General features: G+C 41.5%; 2 protein-coding genes across 3 annotated transcripts; one reads left to right on the top strand and one right to left on the bottom strand.

The window, feature by feature from the left end:
- Positions 1-7,365: 7,365 nt before the first annotated feature.
- LOC311144639 (intraflagellar transport protein 25 homolog) lies at positions 7,366-10,507 on the bottom strand. The gene is made up of 5 exons (XM_084180688.1): positions 10,349-10,507; positions 9,881-9,987; positions 9,067-9,135; positions 8,929-8,972; positions 7,366-8,811 (listed from the first exon to the last, which is right to left on the bottom strand). The coding sequence occupies exons 1-5, from the start codon at positions 10,438-10,440 to the stop codon at positions 8,719-8,721; spliced, it is 405 nt and encodes a 134-aa protein (XP_084036814.1). The 5' UTR covers positions 10,441-10,507; the 3' UTR covers positions 7,366-8,718.
- Positions 10,502-18,716, top strand: LOC311144638 (survival motor neuron protein 1-like). 2 transcript variants are annotated; one of them, XM_084180686.1, is made up of 9 exons: positions 10,502-10,702; positions 16,043-16,114; positions 16,356-16,475; positions 16,543-16,734; positions 17,038-17,211; positions 17,441-17,515; positions 17,691-17,798; positions 18,205-18,283; positions 18,565-18,716. In XM_084180686.1, exons 1-8 carry the CDS (start codon positions 10,655-10,657, stop codon positions 18,256-18,258), a joined length of 843 nt encoding a protein of 280 aa, XP_084036812.1. In that variant the 5' UTR covers positions 10,502-10,654; the 3' UTR covers positions 18,259-18,283; positions 18,565-18,716. The 2 variants fall into 2 exon arrangements, with proteins under 2 accessions (XP_084036812.1, XP_084036813.1); XM_084180687.1 differs by lacking the exon at positions 17,441-17,515 and having other exon boundaries at positions 10,585-10,702.
- Positions 18,717-23,282: the final 4,566 nt, after the last annotated feature.

The raw sequence follows: 23,282 nt of genomic DNA, 5'->3' as shown, positions 1-23,282 counted from the left end.
ACTTTGTAATCACAGAAACCTAGAAGTGATTTTGGAACAAGAATTCTAATTTCATTGAATAGAACTGAATAAAACCATCCATATGTATTTTTCCCCATAATAATCTGCTTTGTACCATTTTTTTACGTAAAAAACTTGCACATCTTCATGAGAAATTATGCATTTTTTACATTCTGAGAAATATAATGGGTATATACATATAAATCATTTAGCAGAGTTGTCTTTTACCAAGTAACACACTGTACATTAGCCTCACGTGTTTGAGTGAGGCTAATGTACAGTCCACACAGTGGACATTTACTTGATTACTGATCAATTTACACCTTTAAACTTTCCTCACAGATCACATGTTCACTGCCTTCTCCTTGCTCCTCTCTCTCTCTTCTTTCTCTCTCCTGCCTCTCGTCTCACACTCCCTTGGCGTTCTCTTCTCTCCCTCCCTCTTCACCCCTCTCTCTTTACTGTACTCTCCCTATATCTCCCTCTCCTTTCAATTCAATTTAAGGGCTTTATTGGCATGGTAAACAAAAGTTAAATAAACAATAAATATTAACAGTAAATATTACACTCAGAAGTTCCAAAAGAATAAAGACATTTCAAATGTCATATTATGTCTATATACAGTGTTGTATATAGACCTTTCTCCCTCTCTTAATTCTCATCTCTCCCTCTCTCCTCTGCCCATCTTCCCCATTTCCTCTCTCCCTCCCTCTCTTTACTCTCCCTGCCTCCTCTCCCTCTCCACTCTCCCTCTCTCCTCATCTGTTCACTCTCCTCACTCCCCATCTCCTCTGTCTCCTCTATCTATCCCTCCCTCCCTTCCCATCTCTTCAATTACCGCTCTCCCTCCCTCTTCACAATCCTCTCTACCTCCCTCTTCGCTCTCATCTCTCCCTCCCGCTCCACTCTCCTCTCTCTCCTCTCCCCTTCTGCTGTTCTGCCATATCTGCAGCTCGACTGCAGTTCCCACAGCCCTCAGGGAAGCCTGGTCTCTTCTCATGGTGAACAGGTTCACAGTGATCACAGCACAAACCATCCCCAGCACAACACAGCCCATCAGTGAAGAGCACACGGCATAAAACATTGAGTCGATACCAAAGGGGTCTCTCCTCTCCTCATAGATGAACAAGGTTTTAGTTATTGATCGACACACCTTGTCAGAGATGACACTACACTAGTCCTCCCCACTGTTCTTCAGTGAGAGGTTGTAGAGGACCAGAGAAGAGAAGTGAGGGCGAGACACTCATTCGGCCATCCACATTATTAGTCCATATTCTGTGTCCAAAATGACGCCGGCCACCTGAGCAGTCCGTCTTGTACCACACAACCCTGTCAGACTCAGTTGGATTACAGTTACAGATGGGAGCATCCTTTTTCTCCGTCTGAGAATAATTCTGTGATGGGCTCAGACCTGGGGCAGACCAGCAGAACATAATCTAACCATTGAACTGAGGCGGGTTCAACAGGGGGAAAAGTTCCCAAACGTTTGCGAACCTTGGTTGAACTCACCTCTGTTACTGTCATAAATGACTCGTTATTCACACGGCACTCATAATGCCCTGTGTGGTTGAGCATCAATGATGGAATAAATAGGGAGGAGTTCCCTAACATTCTTTCGTTCGCCACATACATCTGCTCCCCTGGTTCAATGAGGTTACGGGAGTGCCCTGAGTCCTTTAGGAATGGTGATACTTTGAGGTTTCCATTTGGGGTTTCCCACTATGACTCTGTTCCATCTGGATCAGTGTTAAAGCAGGGCAGTACAGCACTCTCTCCCACTCTGTGCTGGATATACATAGCCTTAGGAATGAATTTTGTGGACTGAAAGTAAACACAATTCTGTCCCTCCCATACCAGGCAACTGTAAACTGTAAAACACTGCAGGTTTAATGTATCTCCTGTATGAACATGCAGTAGTGGTTTATAGTTTACAGCAATGCAAACAGTGAGGGGTATTGTGTGCTGCAAAGACCAACTAGGTCCCCTGCACTCAAGCTTGTACCACCCAGAGTCTAATTGAGTGAGATTATGGATCTGTAATCTCCAGGCAGATCATTTTAGTCGACCCCTTAAACCAGCAGCCAGTGTGAAATTCTCAGATGAAGGTTTAGAAATGTTCCAAAGCAACATGCTCTCTTCAGCTTTGTATTTGAAAATCAAACAGTTGCCAATCAGTGGAAATAACTTGCCAATGAAACGGGAATAAACGTTACCTTCCGCCACAATCTCATTGAATTCTTGGTCTGCATGGATGGTTTTCTTCAGGAAAGCAAGTAGTGGAATGCTGAGCTTTACGATTGAAGCCATTATGTTCCAAGATTCTGTGCACTGCTTGTACACACTCTGTCTCTGCTTCAGTGAAAGACACGTTCAAGTAAACGGTTTCATATGTACTCTCCCTCAATAATCTTTGTCATCGAAGATGCAGGGCTGGAGACCTTGATATTGAACTCCATATCTACTCATCTCTTTTCCTCTGCATCGCTGAGAGAGAGAAATAGTTAGGAAGGTCACAGAAGTGTTAAATGTCACAGATTAAACATACGGATGATGGGTGGAAATCAACACTTTTATAAATAAAAAATGCTACTTTTTAAAGCTCTCATTCACGTAACTTGGAGTCAGGGACAGCACCCTCATACTAACAGTTTTATCTCATACTAAGTTTTATCTCATTGGACTGAATCCTAAACTTTTTAGGTTCACACTAGGGATTAATATTTTCCCGAAAATCTACCAAGTTTCAATACCGGGAATAATTAATATTTATCCCGAAAGTCCTGGGAAATACGGCAAAAATCAGAAGTGCTCATTTAAAGCGTTTAAAACCAAGATATGGTCACTATTGCAGGGTTCTCCCAAAAGAAAATTGTTGCTGCGTCACATTGCCGGCTTGGCTGTGCCACTATGTAAAGATTTCACAGCAAGTGGAACTGATATTTCTACTGAACAAAAATACAAACGCAACATGCAACAATTTCAACGATTTTACAGAGTTACAGTTTATATAAGGAAATCAGTCAATTGAAATAAAATAATTAGGCCCTAATCTATGGATTTCACATGACTGGGCAGGAGCGTAGCCATGGATTTCACATGACTGGACAGGGGCGCAGCCATGGGCGGGCCCACCCACTTGGGAGCCTACCCACTGGGGAGCCAGGCCCAAGCCAATCAGAATGAGCTTTTCCCCACAAAAAGGGCTTTATTACAGACAGAAATACTCCTCAGTTTCATCAGTTGTCCGGGTGGCTGGTCTCAGACGATCCCGCAGGTGAAGAAGCTGGATGTGGAGGTCCTGGGCTGGCATGGTTACACGTGGTCTGTGGTTGTGCTGCCGGTTGGACGTACTGCCAAATTCTCTAAAACAATGTTGATGGTGGCTTATGGTAGAGACATTAACATTACATTCTCTGGCAACAGCTCTGGTGGACATTCCTGCAGTCAGCATGCCAATTGCACGCTCTGTCAAAACTTGAGATGTCTGTGGCATTGTGTTGTGTGACAAAACTGCACATTTTAGAGTGGCCTTTTACTGTCCCCATACAAACTTTGTAATGGCAGTCAAACAAAAGTAAAATGACCAAAGTTGCTAAGCTTGCTAGATAACCTCCAGAATATCTCCTATTTGGCTAAATCGAGTTGATGATTATACAGATAGCAGATCAGCTCAAGAATAACGGTGAGATGAAGAGAGGAAATTGTTTAAATATCAAGGTATCTTAACGGGGACCAACTCTGTTCAAAATAAATATCCATATTCACACATTCTCTACCAAAGCTCTCATATGGGCAGCAATAGGAGACAGTGCAGAGAAGCGGGGGAAATGTTATAGCGGTAATTTGACATGCATAGGCGAGCCGTGCTTTGATAATGCAACCTATGGATTACAGAATAAAGTTAGGAAATGTCATGCAAGACAGGAGTCAGGATTTTGGGTTTGGATGGGATAGGGACAATAGGAAAATAGCCTAGGCTCTATTATACACTGCTCAAAAAAATAAAGGGAACACTTTAACAACACAATGTAACTCCAAGTCAATCAAACTTCTGTGAAATCAAACTGTCCACTTAGGAAGCAACACTGATTGACAATACATTTCACATGCTGTTGTGCAAATGGAATAGACAACAGGTGGAAATTATAGGCAATTAGCAAGACACCCCTAATAAAGGAGTGGTTCTGCAGGTGGTGACCACAGACCACTTCTCAGTTCCTATGCTTCCTGGCTGATATTTTGGTCACTTTTGAATGAGACGGAGTCTACAACCCACACAAGTGGCTCAGGTAGTGCAGCTCATCCAGGATGGCACATCAATGCGAGCTGTGGCAAGAAGGTTTGCTGTGTCTGTCAGCGTAGTGTCCAGAGCATGGAGGCGCTACCAGGAGACAGGCCAGTACATCAGGAGACGTGGAGGAGGCCGTAGGAGGGCAACAACCCAGCAGCAGGACCGCTACCTCCGCCTTTGTGCAAGGAGGAGCAGGAGGAGCACTGCCAGAGTCCTGCAAAATGACCTCCAGCAGGCCACAAATGTGCATGTGTCTGCTCAAACGGTCAGAAACAGACTCCATGATGGTGGTATGAGGGCCCGACGTCCACAGGTGGGGGTTGTGCTTACAGCCCAACACCGTGCAGGACGTTTGGCATTTGCCAGAGAACACCAAGATTGGCAAATTCGCCACTGGCGCCCTGTGCTCTTCACAGATGAAAGCAGGTTCACACTGAGCACATGTGACAGACGTGACAGAGGCTGGAGACGCCGTGGAGAACGTTCTGCTGCCTGCAACATCCTCCAGCATGACCGGTTTGGCGGTGGGTCAGTCATGGTGTGGGGTGGCATTTCTTTGGGGGGGGGCGCACAGCCCTCCATGTGCTCGCCAGCGGTAGCCTGACTGCCATTAGGTACCGAGATGAGATCCTCAGACCCCTTGTGAGACCATATGCTGGTGCGGTTGGCCCTGGGTTCCTCCTAATGCAAGACAATGCTAGACCTCATGTGGCTGGAGTGTGTCAGCAGTTCCTGCAAGAGGAAGGCATTGATGCTATGGACTGGCCCGCCCGTTCCCCAGACCTGAATCCAATTGAGCACATCTGGGACATCATGTCTCGCTCCATCCACCAACGCCACGTTGCACCACAGACTGTCCAGGAGTTGGCGGATGCTTTAGTCCAGGTCTGGGAGGAGATCCCTCAGGAGACCATCCGCCACCTCATCAGGAGCATGCCCTTGCGTTGTAGGGAGGTCATGCAGGCACGTGGAGGCCACACACACTACTGAGCCTAATTTTGACTTGTTTTAAGGACATTACATCAAAGTTGGATCAGCCTGTAGTGTGGTTTTCCACTTTAATTTTGAGTGTGACTCCAAATCCAGACCTCCATGGGTTGATAAATTTGATTTCCATTGATAATTTTGGTGTGATTTTGTTGTCAGCACATTCAACTATGTAAAGAAAAAAGTATTTAATAAGATTATTTCATTCATTCAGATCTAGGATGGGTTATTTTAGTGTTCCCTTTATTTTTTTTAGCAGTGTATTTAAGGCTTCCACTTGTCCAGCCAGATCAATTAACGAAATATATAGACACAGATTCAGTGAAACAATCACATTGATTGATTATCAGACAAGTCACAGGCTTTTGATCGGGAGTAGGACAGGCTACTATGCGAGTGAAGAGCAAACAGACTTGTATAACATGTTAGCAAAATGTTTTGATCAGCTAATATATACTACATGTCCAAAAGTATGTGGAAACCTGCTCGTCGAACATCTCATTCCAAAATCATTAATATTGTGTTGGTCCACCCTTTGCTGCTATAACAGCCTCCACTCTTCTGGGAAGGCTTTCCACTAGATGTTCGAACATTGCTGCGGGGACTTGCCTCCATTCAGCCACAAGAGCATTAGTGAGGTTGGGCACTGATGTTGGGCGATTAGGCCTGGTTCCTAGACGGCATTTAAATTCAGCTCAAAGGTGTTCGATGGGGTTGAGGTCAGGCCTATGTGCAGGCCAGTCAAGTTCTTCCACACCAATCTCGAAAAACAATTTCTGTATGGACCTCGCTTTGGGCACAGTGGCATTGTCATGCTGAAACAGGAAAGGGCCTTCCCCAAACTGTTGCCACAAAGTTGGAAGCACAGAATCGTCTAGAATGTCATTGTATGCTGTAGAGTTAAGATTTCCCTTTACTGGAACTAATGGACCTAGCCCAAACTATGAAAAACAGCCCCAGACCATTATTCCTCCTCCACCAAACTTTACAGTTGGCACTATGCATTGGGGCAGGTAGCGTTCTCCTGGCATCCACCAAACCCAGATTAGTCCGTCGGACTGCCAGATGGTGACGCGTGATTCATCACTACAGAGAACGCATTTCCACTGCTCCAGAGTCCAACGGCGGCGAGCTTTATACCACTCCAGCCAACGCTTGGCATTGCGCATGGTGATCTTAGGCTTGTGTGCGGCTGCTTGGCCATGGAAACCCATTTCATGAAGCTCCCAACGAACAGTTCTTGTGCTGATGTTGCTTCCAGAGGCAGTTTGGAACTCGGTAGTGAGTATTGCAACCGAGGACAGACGATCTTTACGTGCTACAGCACTCGGCAGTCCCGTTCTGTGAGCTTGTCGCGGCTGAGCCGTTGTTGCTCCTAGACGTTTCCACTTCACAATAACAGCATTTACAGTTAACCGAGGCAGCTCTAGCTGGGCAGAGATTTGACGATCTGACTTGTTGGAAAGGTGGCATCCTATGATGGTGCCACATTGAAAGTCACTGAGCTCTTCAGTACAGGCCATTGTACTGCCAATGTTTGTCTATGGAGATTGCGTGGCTATGTGCTCAATTTTATACACCTGTTAGAAACGGGTGTGTGGCTGAAATAGCTGAATCCCCTAATTTGAATGGGTGTCCACATACGTTTGCCCATGTAGTGTATGAGTAAACTAGAATAAAGATCATTAGCACTCACCTCAATTTAGCTAACATTTCCCCAGCCTAATTGTTACCAAATATCCAAACGACGATCCAGTGAAAACAAAAATCTGGCATTGATGGATTTATCTAGAAGAGTCCACCATGCTTGTCTCAAGGCAGCGCAATGGCACTGTCCCAGAAATTATAACCTAGGTGACCACACAAGACTATTGCTTTAAATTAGTATAACGGTTGGATAGCCTATGACATTGGGAGTTTCAGTATAAGCAAGAATTTGATACATGCCTTCAATTGCATTAGCTACTTTATTCCAATATTTTAATAATTTAGTTGATCATAACTAAGTTTACCTCTCGCCTCTCTTGCCTGCCTCCGCCACGTTGTTCTCAACACCAGTTTAAATCAATATAGACTACAGTTTTCTAGAAATCTGGACTTTTATTGGATTCGGGCTCATTCAATTTATGTTATGTCGGACCAGGCCCGGGCTTGGGTTGGATCGGGATAGAACTTTCAGTTCTGATGAGAACTCTAAACTGCATTCAGGTCTCGTGTGAAGTCCGGTCTTGTCATTACATTTTCTGGGAAACGTGAAGAGTGGTCCCGGGACAGTCCCAGTTACAAGTGTAACGGTTACCACTTCACACCAGCAACTTGAATTACAACATAGGCTATAAAACGTTGAACTCCTGGACTGATTTCTGGTTCAGATCAGAAGCCTCCTCCTGAATATCTCGACGAGGTTGTGTTGTGTGATTGCATATGATATGTAGGTAACGTTTCCCTATACATTTCTAGTTATACCAAATCAGTGATTAAGCATCTATAATATTGCCCTCCAGTACAATGGCCCTAACTTCAGTACCTATACAAGGCTTTGTAAAACCAAGGAGAGTTATCCCTAGTCTGTGAAAACAATTTTAAAACCAACAAGGACTTGTTGTCAGATTTTATGCCATATGATGTTTGCCTATAATAATTTGCTAAACCTCTATGTAGGACTATAAAGGCGTTATGAAGCCCTTCATTAGGCCTAAAAGTTATAGCCTCATTTCATTAAAGTATGACTGTGAATCCTCTCACATAATAAATGTTTTAACTGTGCAATAAAGTGAGATTGGGCGTTATCTCAGCCTGCGGTTTGAAAACCATTTCACTATACAGAAAGTGTGAGGTTATTCCCCAATAAAACACTGTTTAGTAAGCTGAAAATGTATTCTGAAAAATCCATCTTTGGCCAGACTAACTCTGCAGCACACATATGACCCTGATAACTAGTAACTACCATAGTGCACCTAACCAATTAGTGACCTGGAATTACTAAGGTGGACACACAGATGACAGGAGGAGAACCTTTAAATACAGCTTCTGTTCATTTCACATCAACTGTCACCATATGTTTTGGGTCAAGTGCAGAATGTTTTGCAGATAGTAGTAGTCAGATTTGCTAAATAATCACAGGTTTTGAACTTTTTGTTTGAGTACATGTTGGATCAAGTAACACATTTGTGTGAACACTGTCTACATAAACTAACTTTTTACAATATGACACTTGCATGCTCACTGCTCAATTTATTGAACAGATTGTGTTACAATTTAGATTTGGTGAACAGGTAGAATAAAACTAACTAACTATTCCTTGGGCCCCATGTGATGTTACATATTCAATCCTGGTTCATTATTAAAAATATACACTGACAAATAAACAAGGCTATGCAATTTATAACATATTAGGTATTCAGACATAAGTTGTACATTACGAAAAAGTACTATAGATTTCATCCTCCCACACTGACCCTGTGTACTGAGATAAAATGTTCATATCCCGAGGTTACGATGAAGCGCAAGTGTGTTGCAGTCGTTCCAACTAGCTGTAAAGAGAGAAAAACAAGGTTGTTGTAATCACCCAAAGCCATGTATGTATGCCATTTAGCAGACACTTTGTAGTACCATTATACACATTAGATTAGAATAGTTAGTCAACTCACTGGAATATTATTTGTTTGAAGATGCCCCTCTATGTGTTCAAATTCTGAAAGAAGATATAATGAAGATTACAACACTGCTGTGTAACATGACAGACTTAATTAGCTTTGAGGCACTGTGTATTCAGTGGCTTTGCTTACCCTTTTCTGAAATAGGCTCAAAGTCAGTAGCATCGTCTGAGATGCTCTTCTCAATTTTAAGAGTCTTAACTGAAAGACAACAAAAACTAAATAACATATACATTTCAAGCAACATTTTTAAATGTTTTATTTTATTTCACCTTTATTTAACCAAGTAAGCCAGTTGAGAACAAGTTCTCATTTACAACTGCGACCTGGCCAAGATAAAGCAAAGCAGTGCGATAAAAACAACAACAACACAGAGTTACACATGGGATAAACAAAACATACAGTCAATAACACAATAGAAAAACATGATCAAACTATAGTAGGCACACACCAATACATAGACCTTGCCAAGTACCTCAACTCCTCCACGGGGTTGAGCACAGACAAGTTTTTTTAAATGAAATTCTGACTCGCTATGGGTCAATACTTAAAACATATGTTTGTCCTCTGTTGTTGTGTGCCTTTCTTAAATGCTGAAATACAAATGTTTTGTATAAAACGTTAATCAAATACAACCATCGACTATTCCCTAATTGCTGTTGCTCTAAGATTGCAACTCAGCGTGAATGCACATGTGGCAATTGAATCTCAACAGGGAAACAGTCAGCGGTTGTAGTTGATTCACGTTTTATTAAAAAGTATGGGTTTCAGCAAACAAAAAAAGGCACGCAACAACAGAGGACAAACATAGGTACACGGAAGGTTTAAGAATGTCCTATTTTTGTATAGACGCATAGCGAGTCGGAGTCCATATCAAAAACTAGGCTGCGCGGTACTTGGCAAACGTAGGCCTAGACAATGTGCCATCAAGGACCTTATTTCATACCATTATAACAGTGCATTGTCACATGGGCAATTTTCATAGATTCAGCGAAGCGGATGATGAACTCTTGTGGAAACATTCCAGTGGACATCCAAAATGTTGCAGTGTTACTGAGAAGAGACAGAGAGACTCATCAAGATATGGACTGTGGTGAGGTAATGAATGGTGTGGCATGATGCTGACTGTGAATGGCTGACTGGTGGTGTAACATGTCATGCATGTTGGCGTATGTTTAGTAATGTTGTTGTCGTGTAAATTTGCAGATTAACTGTGGAGATGTTAACTACCGCCACATAGCTGGCTAGTTCTTTTAAAGCTACAATAGCTAGTAGCTTTTTATCTTGATAATCTCCGACTAACTAGCTAACCTTACTCTCTTTGGCTAACAGGAAGTTTAGGTTAGCTTAGCAAGCTAACGTTAGCTAGCTAGCAACAAATCAGAGGTTTCTCTTTTGAATAAACTCTTCTTACCCGTCAATAATGTTTTTTGGAGGATGATTCTCATCGTTGGACGCAGCCAAGACAACCTGAGCACCCAAAGAACTTAACGCGGGATCTATCATATTTTTAGCCGACAAATCACGATTTACAAGCAAATGTAAACAAACTTGTTTGTGGACTGAGGGATGTGAGTTCGTTGCCAAGCCAACGTGCTAACAATTTTGTCGCAGCTTTTTTACGTAATCATTATTTAAGAACGTCAGCGACGCACGTTTATTTTCTTCAGTAAAAACCCAAATATCAAAGCTGTGAGAGCAGCCACATTTCTGCGTATTCATGGCAAATGGGTGTAAAGATATGCTTTTTACTCGTGGAGCTGGACAAGTAAGTTATCATTTATATAGTTACTCAGTAAGTAGATAAGTGCGTAGATTGGCTTGCTAGCTAGTAGCTAATGTTGAATTTAAGCTAACGGTAGCTGATTCGCTAGATACCAACTAGCTAACGTTACCTAGCTACTGGATATAGCACCAGAGTTTTAGTGTTAGCAGCACAGATGTAGGGTTAATTTTCATAATCTTTGGTGTTAGTGGTAACAAGGCAGATTGCCAGTTGATATGCCAGCATCAGTCACTCGACAATTCCCAATTTAGTTTATATTAGCTAGCGGGATCTAGGAAGGTCACATAGCATTGGATAAAAATGATCAGCTGGCCATGTTTTACTAGCTAGCTAACAAACGTTAGTTAGATAGTATTACATGCTAGTTAGCTTGGCCATCTAGTTATGACACATTTATTATGCAGCTATGAATAAAGAGCAGTGCATCACGACAAGCTAGATGGAATCTTGGCAAGCAAGTAGAAAGCATAATGTAAGGGATGGATCGAAATGTACAGAATGGTTACCTGGAGGAAAATGGGGGAGGGTCCTGCTTTTTCAATTTCAGTCAAGGGGAGGGTTTAGTATTTTCTTTAAATATAATCCAGGGGAGGGTCATGTAATTTATAATTGATGACATTTCTATATTTTTTAGTGTTTTAGAATGAGTTGCTTATTAGGCTATATACAGTGGGGGGGGGGGGAAAGTATTTAGTCAGCCACCAATTGTGCAAGTTCTCCTACTTAAAAGATGAGAGAGGCCTGTAATTTTCATCATAGGTACACGTCAACTATGACAGACAAAATGAGGGAAAAAAATCCAGAAAATCACATTGTAGGATTTTTAATGAATTTATTTGCAAATTATGGTGGAAAATAATTATTTGGTCAATAACAAAAGTTTCTCAAGTTTCTTTGTTATATACCCTTTGTTGGCAATGACACAGGTCAAACGTTTTCTGTAAGTCTTCACAAGGTTTTCACACACTGTTGCTGGTATTTTGGCCCATTCCTCCATGCAGATCTCCTCTAGAGCAGTGATGTTTTGGGGCTGTCGCTGGGCAACACGGACTTTCAACTCCCTCCAAAGATTTTCTATGGGGTTGAGATCTGGAGACTGGCTAGGCCACTCCAGGACCTTGAAATGCTTCTTACGAAGCCATTCCTTCGTTGCCTGGGCGGTGTGTTTGGGATCATTGTCATGCTGAAAGACCCAGCCACGTTTCATCTTCAATGCCCTTGCTGATGGAAGGAGGTTTTCACTCAAAATCTCACAATACATGGCCCCATTCATTCTTTCCTTTACACGGATCAGTCGTCCTGGTCCCTTTGCAGAAAAACAGCCCCAAAGCATGATGTTTCCACCCCCATGCTTCACAGTAGGTATGGTGTTCTTTGGATGCAACTCAGCATTCTTTGTCCTCCAAACACGACGAGTTGAGTTTTTACCAAAAAGTTCTATTTTGGTTTCATCTGACCGTATGACATTCTCCCAATCCTCTTCTGGATCATCCAAATGCACTCTAGCAAACTTCAGACGGGCCTGGACATGTACTGGCTTAAGCAGGGGGACACGTCTGGCACTGCAGGATTTGAGTCCCTGGCGGCGTAGTGTGTTACTGATGGTAGGCTTTGTTACTTTGGTCCCAGCTCTCTGCAGGTCATTCACTAGGTCCCCCCGTGTGGTTCTGGTATTTTTGCTCACCGTTCTTGTGATCATTTTGACCCCACGGGGTGAGATCTTGCGTGGAGCCCCAGATCGAGGGAGATTATCAGTGGTCTTGTATGTCTTCCATTTCCTAATAATTGCTCCCACAGTTGATTTCTTCAAACCAAGCTGCTTACCTATTGCAGATTCAGTCTTCCCAGCCTGGTGCAGGTCTACAATTTTGTTTCTGGTGTCCTTTGACAGCTCTTTGGTCTTGGCCATAGTGGAGTTTGGAGTGTGACTGTTTGAGGTTGTGGACTGGTGTCTTTTATACTGATAACAAGTTCAAACAGGTGCCATTAATACAGGTGACGAGTGGAGGACAGAGGAGCCTCTTAAAGAAGAAGTTACCGGTCTGTGAGAGCCAGAAATCTTGCTTGTTTGTAGGTGACCAAATAATTATTTCCCACCATAATTTGCAAATAAATTCATTAAAAATCCTACAATGTGATTTTCTGGATTTTTTTCCCTCATTTTGTCTGTCATAGTTGACGTGTACCTATGATGAAAATTACAGGCCTCTCTCATCTTTTTAAGTGGGAGAACTTGCACAATTGGTGGCTGACTAAATACTTTTTTTCCCCACTGTACATATATTTGTCGGTCAATTCCTCCACCCACCATGCACTCTTTAAATAGCCTACCTCCATGTCAGTGAAGGGTTGTTAAGTTAAAACCAAGACTCGAAATGAGAGGGGATGCCATAGGCCTACCTTTTTATTAAAGAAAATGGTAAAAACTACTACCCTTGTTAGCTTAAGATTTTGAAGAAAATAAAACTGATCCGATTTTATAAAGTGATCTATAACAGTGCTTCAGTCTGTGATGCTTTATGCTAGAAACAAGCTGTAAAATACCCTGGCTGGCTGGCAACCTGGTCTCAGAGCATTTCGTAATATTCTGTACGTAAATCCTAGGCACTCCATTTAGTATGATATCTTCCGTTTCGTATGGTATGTATTAATTTGTGGATGTCTATCATCCATTTCGTATGATATGTAACGAATATGTTAAGAATTTGCTAAATGTATGATATGTTACGAATTCCAATTTGTTGTGACTAACGCTATCGTTAGCTAGCTGACTAATGTTAGCTACGCTAGGTGTTAAGGTTAGGGGAAGGGTTGGCTAACATGCTAAGTAGTTGCAAAGTAGCTAAAAAGTAGTTGAAAAGTTGCTAAAGTTGTCTGTGATGATATTCGAGCATGCAACCTTTGGGTTGCTGGGCCAGCAGCATACCACCCTGTATCCCATTGCTGGCTTTCCTCTGAAGCTAAGCAGGGTTGGTCCTAGTCGGTCCCTGGATGGTAGACCAGATGCTACTGAGAGTGGTGTTAGGGCGGCCAGTAGGAGGCACTCTTTCCTCTGGTCTAAAAAAATATCCCAATGCTGATTGGGAACAATTGCCCTGTGTAGGGTGCCGTCTTTCGGATGGGAGGTTAAACGGTTGCCCTGACTCTCTGTGGTCACTAAAGATCCCAGGGCACGTATCGTAAGAGTAGGTGTGTTAACCCTGGTGTCCTGGCTAAATTCCCAATCTGGTCCTCATACCATCACGGCCATCTAATTATCCCTACATTCCAATTGGCTCATTCATCCCCCTTCCTCTCCACTGTAACTATTCCCCAGGTCATTGCTGTAAATGAGAATGTGTTCTCAGTCAACTTAACTGGTAAAATAAGGGATAAATAAATAAAATACTGTATGACCAACCACCCTCCTTTTGTTTTTGTGCATCTCTGAGTGATGTTCTTTCGATTCCCTGTGTCATTTCATGTTTATCTGAGTTATTGCCGTTCAAGCATGCAGAAATCCGTCCGGTATGACGTAGAACCGTGATAAAGTCGCTCTCACTACACTAGAAGTTAATAGGAATATGACTTTTAGATCGCAAAAAATGTCTTATCATACATGTCAGATTTCAATACCGGCCGATGTCATAACTCGGGAGGATGTCTTCTCTCGAATGAGCCATTGATAATATTTTTGCGATAGTCCTACCTCGAGAAATTTGTAATTTAATGGAGGGTCTTGCACATTTTTCCTATTTGTCTGCCGCTTTAGTCCAGTGTGCATTGCATGGTGCCGTTGCCAGAGATATTATAGAAAGGAGATAGTAATCCAATGAATGACGGAACGAAGAACGCCTCACCCAGCAGACTGTCGACCAATCGCGTTCACTTTGTCATGCAATCGTCACGCAATCCCTTCTCAAAGTCAGTGTATATGTTGATAAACGTGCCTATTTTCTTCGAAAGCACGTCATTTCACGATTCCAAAGCTATACGATACTACAGATAGCGTGTTAATTATCTCACATCACTGATAAGATTTGTACTTCTTGTTGACGAAATTTGTGCTAATGTTGGGTTTTGAGCTAGCACCCAATAGACTCCCATTCACTCATTGTAGGAGAGCGCTCCTTGTCCCAGAATCGCCCAGAATGCACCGCGTTGACGTAGCATGGGCAATGTTTCCCATCTCCTCAAAATATATCTGCTGTTGCGAAAGTTAGACTCCACTCTGAGGCACATCGATCTGCAGGTTGAACATGGTGAGATTGTAGACTCCTAAATTGATAGTGCAGTTTGTTTAGGCGATTTTACAGCTAACTAGCTACGTTACATGCCCATAGAGAGAGCATTGCATTGTGGATTTTGTAGTCGACTTGAGCTGCAACAGATTTCCACAACGATTTTCTATGTTGCTACCAACCATATTATAATGCCAAAATGAAACATTTGTTCACAAAAAATATTGTTCTCACTTATTAGTGTTATTTAACACTCTAAATTAAAGGAATGAGTGGGTGGATTTTGGGTGGATTTTTCCTTGAGGAACCTTCTAATGTATGTAACCATACCAACCGTAAAATATCATGCTAATTTGAGTATCCCGGATTTACATTTACTGTGTTACATCTAGTCTATGAGACCAGGCTGGGAAAGACGTGACTCTGATGCATATGGGAATACCATTGTTTCGTTTCTTTGACATTCAGAGGCTGAAATACAACCTTTTATAGCCGAGGAGAGATAAAATAGGCTTTGCTTGGGAAGTCATCTTATTCTGTCACTATCAATTGATTATAGACCGCTTTTAGGGAAACATTTGAGACCTTCTCTCGTTTGGTTAAGCCACGGAAAAGGAGTAACCAGCAGTTAAAGCTTACATTTCTCTGTGTCGGTATGCTTACTCTGGCATGGTAGGCCTAACTTTTGAAAGTACCATACACAGATTCTTAATGACGTCTCAGATTTAATTATTTGCAAACAGGGACAGTTTAGTTGCAAACAAGATGCTGATTTGGCATTGGAGAAATATAAGATGAACACGCAAGCCTATCTCTCTGTCTATTCTTAGCCTGTAATTTCGGTAATTTGTGTGATATTTAAAAAGATTCTGCTAATATGTAAAATGATGGGGAAATGTTTATAAAAGGCTATTCTTTCTCGGACCTGCAAATACGATGATAGACTCATGCAATGCTTTTACTATAAAGGAGATCTTTCCACCCCTACTGTTGTCCACTGTAGTCTGCGAACCCACAACAGTTTTCTCTTATTATAAATAACGTTCTTACTCTAAGTTTCTCAGATGATTGATTGCTTAACCTAATTGTATTTTTCTCCCAGAGTGATGATTCTGACATTTGGGATGACACTGCACTGATAAAGGCCTACGACAAAGCAGTTGCATCATTTAAGGTGCCTCTATAGTGTTATTATAGCATTCTGTTGACAGTGTTCTTATTTTCCTCATATGGATTGATAATTAGGTTGAGAAACATGCATCAGTATCATATCATTACAGCTACAGTTTGTGTATTATAGGCAAACATGTCTCCTAAAGTAGCATCTCAGAAAAGTATCCGTGAAAATGTTCTGTTATCCCTCTGACGTCATGCTACATTTTGATACTTTTTTACCCATTGATCCTGACTGTCAGACTGCCCTGAAGGGTGAGGAGGACACGCCAATCTCAAAGAAAGACAACCCTGGAAAGAAACGGAAAACCAACAAAAAGAACCGCAGCAGAAAGAGAAGTAATGCTCCTTCCGATAAAGAGGTAGGTACTGCCCAATAAAACTTGTTAAATTAAAGGGTCTAACCTAACAGCAATTATTGTGTTGCAGTGGCGAGTCGGCGAGCCCTGCTGTGCCTACTGGTCTGAAGACGGCAAGCTTTACGCTGCCACTATCTCCTCCATAGACGAGAAGAGGGGTACCTGTATAGTTGTGTTCACAGACTATGGGAACGAGGAGGAGCAGAACCTCCGAGACCTTCTGACTGAGAGCTCCGAGGTAGAGGAGGAAGCCCCCAACAAGGTACATTTAGGATGTTTGTGAAGATGATCCTAAGTGCATGATTGGTTTTGTAAATACGGAAGAGAATGGACGGTTAGCCTGGTGGAACTAGCCTGATCGCTGCATTCACCATTCTGTTTTACTGCACGTGAAGTGAAATAGAATGGTGAACTCAGCACTCAGGCTAGTGGACACTGGACAGTCAGTTTGCATTCACAGATTGGAGAGAAGTGATTTAGGCATAGAAGTCAGACCTCAATTACATTTGAATGAATTTTGTCAGAGATTTTTTGGAGTGTTCTTATTTCTCTTTCTGTAATGCAGGTTAAAGAAGCAGAGTCTTCTACAAAGGAGGGCGATAGGTCGTCCGCCCCACACCCTCACAGTCACGTGCCATGCTCTAAACCCAAATCCAAATCCCCCAAAGGACCTCCAATGTGGGGTCCAGGTTTCCCTGGCCTTCCCCCAGGTCCCCCTCCCATGCCTGGCTTTAGAATGGTAAGTCGACCCTAATTGTAGGTTGTCAGTCACTATTCATCCATGCATTACTTCTTAACATATGAAAAGCGCCAACACATTTGGGTGAACTTTTGCTTTAACTTTCATTTGGAAGTTGCGTAACAGGCAGAGATGGCATTTGAAACATGAAATCTTGTATGTGAGGATGGAATTAAATCCTTTATTTGACAATGGAGTGTGCATATTGAAGCTGTTGTTCTGTCTACAGGGAGACTCTAGACGACATGGGTCCTCCGGGCCTGCCCCTCCAGGATGGCCTCCCATGATGCCCTCTGGGCCACCGGTAAGATAGATTCTAGAGCACAGAAAGATTTTCTCTGGTATTTGACATGTTGCCCGTAGAAAGCAGACTATTCTCATATCATATGGCGCTTATTGAGCAGTGTCGCTGGTACATTTCTATCTGCAATGTTCTGAAAGATGCACCAGTCTGAACATGGTTGTTTTGCCTCTGTCAGATGATCCCTCCCCCTCCCCCCATGAGTCCAGATGGAGAGGATGATGAGGCCTTGGGAAGTATGCTGATCGCCTGGTACATGAGTGGATACCACACCGGATACTACCTGGTACAGTTACATGCCATCCACATCATGTCTTGCATACTGTAGATGAGATAGGAATAGATTATTACTGATGGTTATGTTGAATAATTCACTATCTAATACGCATACCGACAGCTACATGGATACACGTTCTGTTCTTATTTTGTATTTCTCGTTTGTTTTTGTTCTACCTTGTTATTTTTAGTATTACATTGTTATTCATTACTGCATTGTTATTCATTACTGCAAGAAAGGCATTTCACTGTACTTGTGCATGTGACATTGAAACTTGCCGAATCTGGGGTGTGGTTACATGGATCACGTGATGATTGATCGGACATACATTTTTTGTTAAATACCAGGTGTAAACGGGTTTTTCAATGCAAAAGGAAGTCTGTGTCTAAGTTGCTTCTTTTCTTTTCCCTTATAGGGGTTAAAACAAGGCCGCAAAGAAGCTTCTGGAAAGAAGGCTCACCACAAGTGAAGAAGGGGACTTCCGTCCTTACCTGGTAAAGAAATAATAGTTTGCCATTTTTAGTCATGTACTAAACTGATTTACTTTAGTGTTTTTTTATTGTGTTGTAGCCATTACCTGCTAGGAAAGGATTCCATTGAATTCTTCCTTGACTGACTTGCATGAGCCTCTGATGATTCGATTGCCACTTCGTGGAAAGAATATAATTATGTTGCCATTTCAGACAAACCATCAACCAATATCTTCAAAACGTTTGTGTTCATCCCTGCACAAAAACAAAAAAAACAATTACCTTTGTTCTGCTGCCCATCCTAGGTGTTTGTCTCCATCCCAGATGCAGAGGACTGGAGTGCTGTGAATGAATTGTAACATGTGTGAATGAACTCTTGTTTCAAAGCCTCCAAGTGTTTCAGGGTTAAGTTTTGTATTCTTTGTAAATAAACCAAATAAAGGCTCTTAGCTCACAATTTGCTGTTATATATATGTTACCTTTTATTTTGTTTAATACATGTGAATATTCAATTAGTTGAGGTCACACATGGAAAGTTTTGACGTTTCATACTTTATATTGAGGGCATTGATATACAGGACTTGCGAGATCGTACAATCAGAGGAAGACGCAAAGCGAGATGAATTAACCCCAAGAATCTGTCCACGTGAGATAAGCCCTTTTTGTATGGAGGTTAATGAGAGAGTGTCGAATTACATGAGGCTTATTTGATTGAATATACGTTTTGTAATGTTTAGGCTGTTACAAATGTACTGATATAAGCGGATGCATGTGGCATTCTGTTAACTTTGAGAAAAACTACTTAGTTGTGCCTGTTTTTCCACATGCGCATCTGCCCTCTCATTGGCTAGAATGGTCCCAACTGATGGCCTCCTCCCCCCTGCTTCCATCTTCTGAGGACATGTATTTCCATTGTTAGAGCAGGCACTCGACTATCTTGTCAATATAATAGATCAGCTTTGGGACAATCACCTTGATGTAGTAACAGTTCTTCCCCAGTAGATGGCAGGGTAGTCCTGTACACACTGAAGAAGTAATGTTATAGTAATTGTTTCAAAGTTTCTGCTTACATTAAAGCATGACGTCAATTGATCAACTAAAGGTAAAATTATGAGTAATGTTTTGCAACATATTTTCAATGTTGGCCATCAAAACCTCATATACAAATACCAACCATAATCTTTAATAGTGGTCCGCTGTAGCTCAGCTGGTAGAGCACGGCGCTTGTAACGCCAAGGTAGTGGGTTCGATCCCCGGGACCACCCATACACAAAAAAATGTATGCACGCATGACTGTAAGTCGCTTTGGATAAAAGCGTCTGCTAAATGGCTTATTATTATTATATCCATCTCTTTGTTTCACAGCGGTCCTCTGCTCCCTGATGAGAGAAGCTTCCAAAGCTGGGGTGTATTCACTAGGAAGCAAACGGGATGAAACTGGGAGGGACCTACCTGAATCTGCCCAATAAGAAATCAGTTTTCATTGGAAACATTTTCTGTTGCAAAACTGTTTGCTACGGTTTACTACAGTGTGCACTAATGAATACACCCCTGGTCTAACGCCAACCCCAAAATAGGATTGCCAATTTAGCGACTTTGTCGCTATATTTAGCGAGTTGTCAGACCCCTCTAGCGACACATATTCAAAAAAGCTTTTTCTGGTGTTATTGGAGACTTTTGCAGACTCTGACGTGAAAGCACGTATCGTTCTTACACTTCTCAACGAGCAGCGGGTGCTGCCGTGCCACCCCCGTCCCCACTCACAGGCGGCCCAGTCCTCGCGCAGCAGTCCCTCCCAGCTGCAGTCAGAGCAGGAGATGTTCACCCCTCCGCGTCCAGACTGCAAATTAATTTACATTTTAGTCATTTAGCAGACGCTCTTATCCAGAGCGACTTACAGTTAAGTGAGTGCATACATTTTCCATACTGAATGAATGAATGAATCGCACATGCGGTAAGCCGCCGCTGGCTGATCCCGCCCTGGCTTACATTCAGGGCGGGATGTAAATGTAGGGTGTTTTTTAATCACTTTTTGTCTCTCCCACAACGTTATTCCTCTCCTACAGCATCCATCACAATTACATGCCCAATTATGCAAATTCGGTGATGACGTCATTTAGCTACTTATAGGACAGCCAATAGCTACTTTCCTTACTGAGGCGTTGGCAACAAGACCTTGGGCTGGAGGGAGGCCAAACATAGTTCCTCTGCCCTGGCACTCTATCGCTCCCAGGAGGGGAAGAGGTTTATGAAAACATTACTTCGAACTACTTGTGGGTACCTTGTTAACATTACAACAACATGAAATCCATGTCTTAAAACGTGTAATCTGCTTGACACAATGTCAGCTAATTTCCACTCCATTCATATGCAAATCGGTTTAATTCATACACTGGCTTATCTGGATGTCATGTTTTTATTTTAGCCGGCCCTTCCCTTATCTATACTGAAATAATATAATTTCAGTAGTCCTCTATTATGATTCATTTTTTTCTATCTCACATAGCTCATTAGTACACCCTGGTGGTTGAATATATATGTACATATTATAGGTCCTAGGATACAACAATGAATAATGTGGAACTAATAAATACCATCAAAGTATACCTTACAACTTACAATAATGAACACCTTGTGAAACAGCTGTGAAAACCAACATGGCAATATTTAAGATTTTAATATATCAACTTTGATATTTTTTGGTACAGTTGTGTCATTCATTTATTTTCACAGATTTTTTGTACACTCACTTGGCAATCAGACTAAAATACTGCATTCTGGTGTGTGGGTGGGAGGTTCTGCCTGTCACTTGTTCTCAACAGGCAGCCAGTCTTGGAAGGGAGACTGCTGCTCTCTTTGTTCTGAGTGTTTGCAGTGCTAGTGATTTTAGTTAACCTGTGTATCTCACATGTTATGTGCCCAGTATGATAGAGCAAGAAAAATACCTATCACTAAAAGCTTCAGTCATACAAAAGTTATACTTAAATCCAAACTGGTTCTCTAGCAAATTAGTAAGATTGTCTCACCCCATGTTCAAGAATGGCCTTTTTCCCTTTATTCAGATTACAACCTCTCACTTTCAGTTATTTTAAAAGGAAATCATCTCCCAAATATCACTATTTCTAAAACAAGCCATAGAAAGTTGGTTGCAATTTCAATTTAATCCTCCAGAAACGACAGAACAAATAATGCAACACATATTGTGGTTTAACTCAAATATGCTAATTGATAAAAAAATAACATTATTTTTTGAAAAATTGTTTAATAAAGGTATAATCTTTGTAGATTATATCATAGGTAGGACTGGTGGTGTTATGTTACACATGCAGCTAACAAAAACATATGGAAATGTCTGCTCTACCCAAAATTACAACCAAATAATTGCAGTATTACCGCAAAAATGGAAGAGGAAAGTGGAAGGGGAAAAAAGTAAGGAACTTGTCTGTTGGCAAGAACATAATTGGTTAAAGAAAATTGTGATAAATAAAAAAGTATACCAGTTTCATTTAAGGACCAAAAGATTGACAGCCGTCCCATACAGATTGCAAAATAGTTGGGAAGAGATTTCTGACGTACCGATTCCATGGCATAGTGTTTATGAACTGATACGCAAAACGACGCCGGATTCAAAACTTATAATTTTTCTATTAAAATTATTATACAAAATTCTTGCTACCAATATAATGTTATTTATATGGGGAATACAATCTTCCTAGCTCTGCAGATTTTGCTGCGAAGAGACATAATCATTAGATCATTTGTTTTGGTACTGTCTATTTGTAGCCAGTTTTTGGTCACAGGTCCAGGAATGGCTAAAGGATTGCAATATTTACCTGGAGCTAACTCTGCAGATAGCACTACTGGGTGATCTGAAAGTGATAGTCAATCGATCAATAATATAATAATACTTTTAACAAAAATGTTTATTTTCAATTTACAGTCTGTAGAAACAATGATAATAGAAGGGTTCAGAACTTTTGTGAAACATCACAGTACAGTTGAAAAATATATGGCAAATAGAAATCCAATACGGATGGTGTTAAGAGATAGATGGAGGTGTTGAATGGAGCTGAAGGATGGGACTAATAACAACTAACAACAACTAATAACAACAAGATAACTAATGTAAAGCATACTGTGTCCATAATAAGTATATAGGTTATAGGTTGAGAGCTTTTGTGAAAGAGCACAGTTATATGGCATATGATCAGAGAGGTTGAGGGTAGAGGAAGTTCAGGAGTAAAAACAAACAAAATATAATAATTTTAAAATTGACTGTGTCCATAAAATGTATATAGTATGTATAAGCTGGAAGTAGAGGCCTAAGCGTTGTTGTTCACTAGTTTTACTCCAATTAGGGAAGGGGTCGTGGGGTTGGAAAGTAATAAAGGGAAATATATATATTTTTAAAGGATATGTGTATATATATGTACAGTGAGGGAAAAAAGTATTTGATCCCCTGCTGATTTTGTACGTTTGCCCACTGACAAAGAAATGATCAGTGTATAATTTAAATGGTAGGTTTATTTGAACAGTGAGAGACAGAATAACAACAAAAAAATCCAGAAAAACGCAGGTCAAAAATGTTATAAGTTGATTTGCATTTTAATGAGGGAAATAAGTATTTGACCCCCTCTCAATCAGCAATATTTCTGGCTCCCAGGTGTCTTTTATACAGGTAACGAGCTGGGATTAGGAGCACACTCTTAAAGGGAGTGCTCCTAATCTCAGCTTGTTACCTGTATAAAAGACACCTGTCCACAGAAGCAATCAATCAATCAGATTCCAAACTTTCCACCATGGCCAAGACCAAAGAGCTCTCCAAGGATGTCAGGGACAAGACCTACACAAGGCTGGAATGGGATACAATACCATCGCCAAGCAGCTTGGTGAGAAGGTGACAACAGTTGGTGCGATTATTCACAAATGGAAGAAACACAAAAGAACTGTCAATCTCCCTCGGCCTGGGGCTCCATGCAAGATCTCACCTCGTGGAGTTGCAATGATCATGAGAATGGTGAGG

The sequence above is a fragment of the Coregonus lavaretus genome, assembly GCF_964263955.1.
Source record: "Coregonus lavaretus genome assembly, chromosome: 17".
NCBI lineage: Eukaryota > Metazoa > Chordata > Actinopteri > Salmoniformes > Salmonidae > Coregonus > Coregonus lavaretus.
Note: the sequence above shows the minus strand (reverse complement) of the source record. Positions and strands in the feature narration are given on the sequence as shown.

Excerpts from the sequence above, each read along its gene's own strand:
- LOC311144639 (XM_084180688.1), bottom strand. The coding sequence starts at position 10,440 with ATGATAGATCCCGCGTTAAGTTCTTTGGGTGCTCAGGTTGTCTTGGCT. Across the intron at positions 8,973-9,066 it reads TGAGCCTATTTCAGAAAAGG|AATTTGAACACATAGAGGGG; the intron begins GTAAGCAAAGCC and ends ATCTTCTTTCAG. Across the intron at positions 8,812-8,928 it reads TTCAAACAAATAATATTCCA|CTAGTTGGAACGACTGCAAC; the intron begins GTGAGTTGACTA and ends CTCTCTTTACAG.
- LOC311144638 (XM_084180686.1), top strand. The coding sequence starts at position 10,655 with ATGGCAAATGGGTGTAAAGATATGCTTTTTACTCGTGGAGCTGGACAA. Across the intron at positions 17,212-17,440 it reads CCATGCCTGGCTTTAGAATG|GGAGACTCTAGACGACATGG; the intron begins GTAAGTCGACCC and ends TTCTGTCTACAG. Across the intron at positions 17,516-17,690 it reads TGATGCCCTCTGGGCCACCG|ATGATCCCTCCCCCTCCCCC; the intron begins GTAAGATAGATT and ends TGCCTCTGTCAG.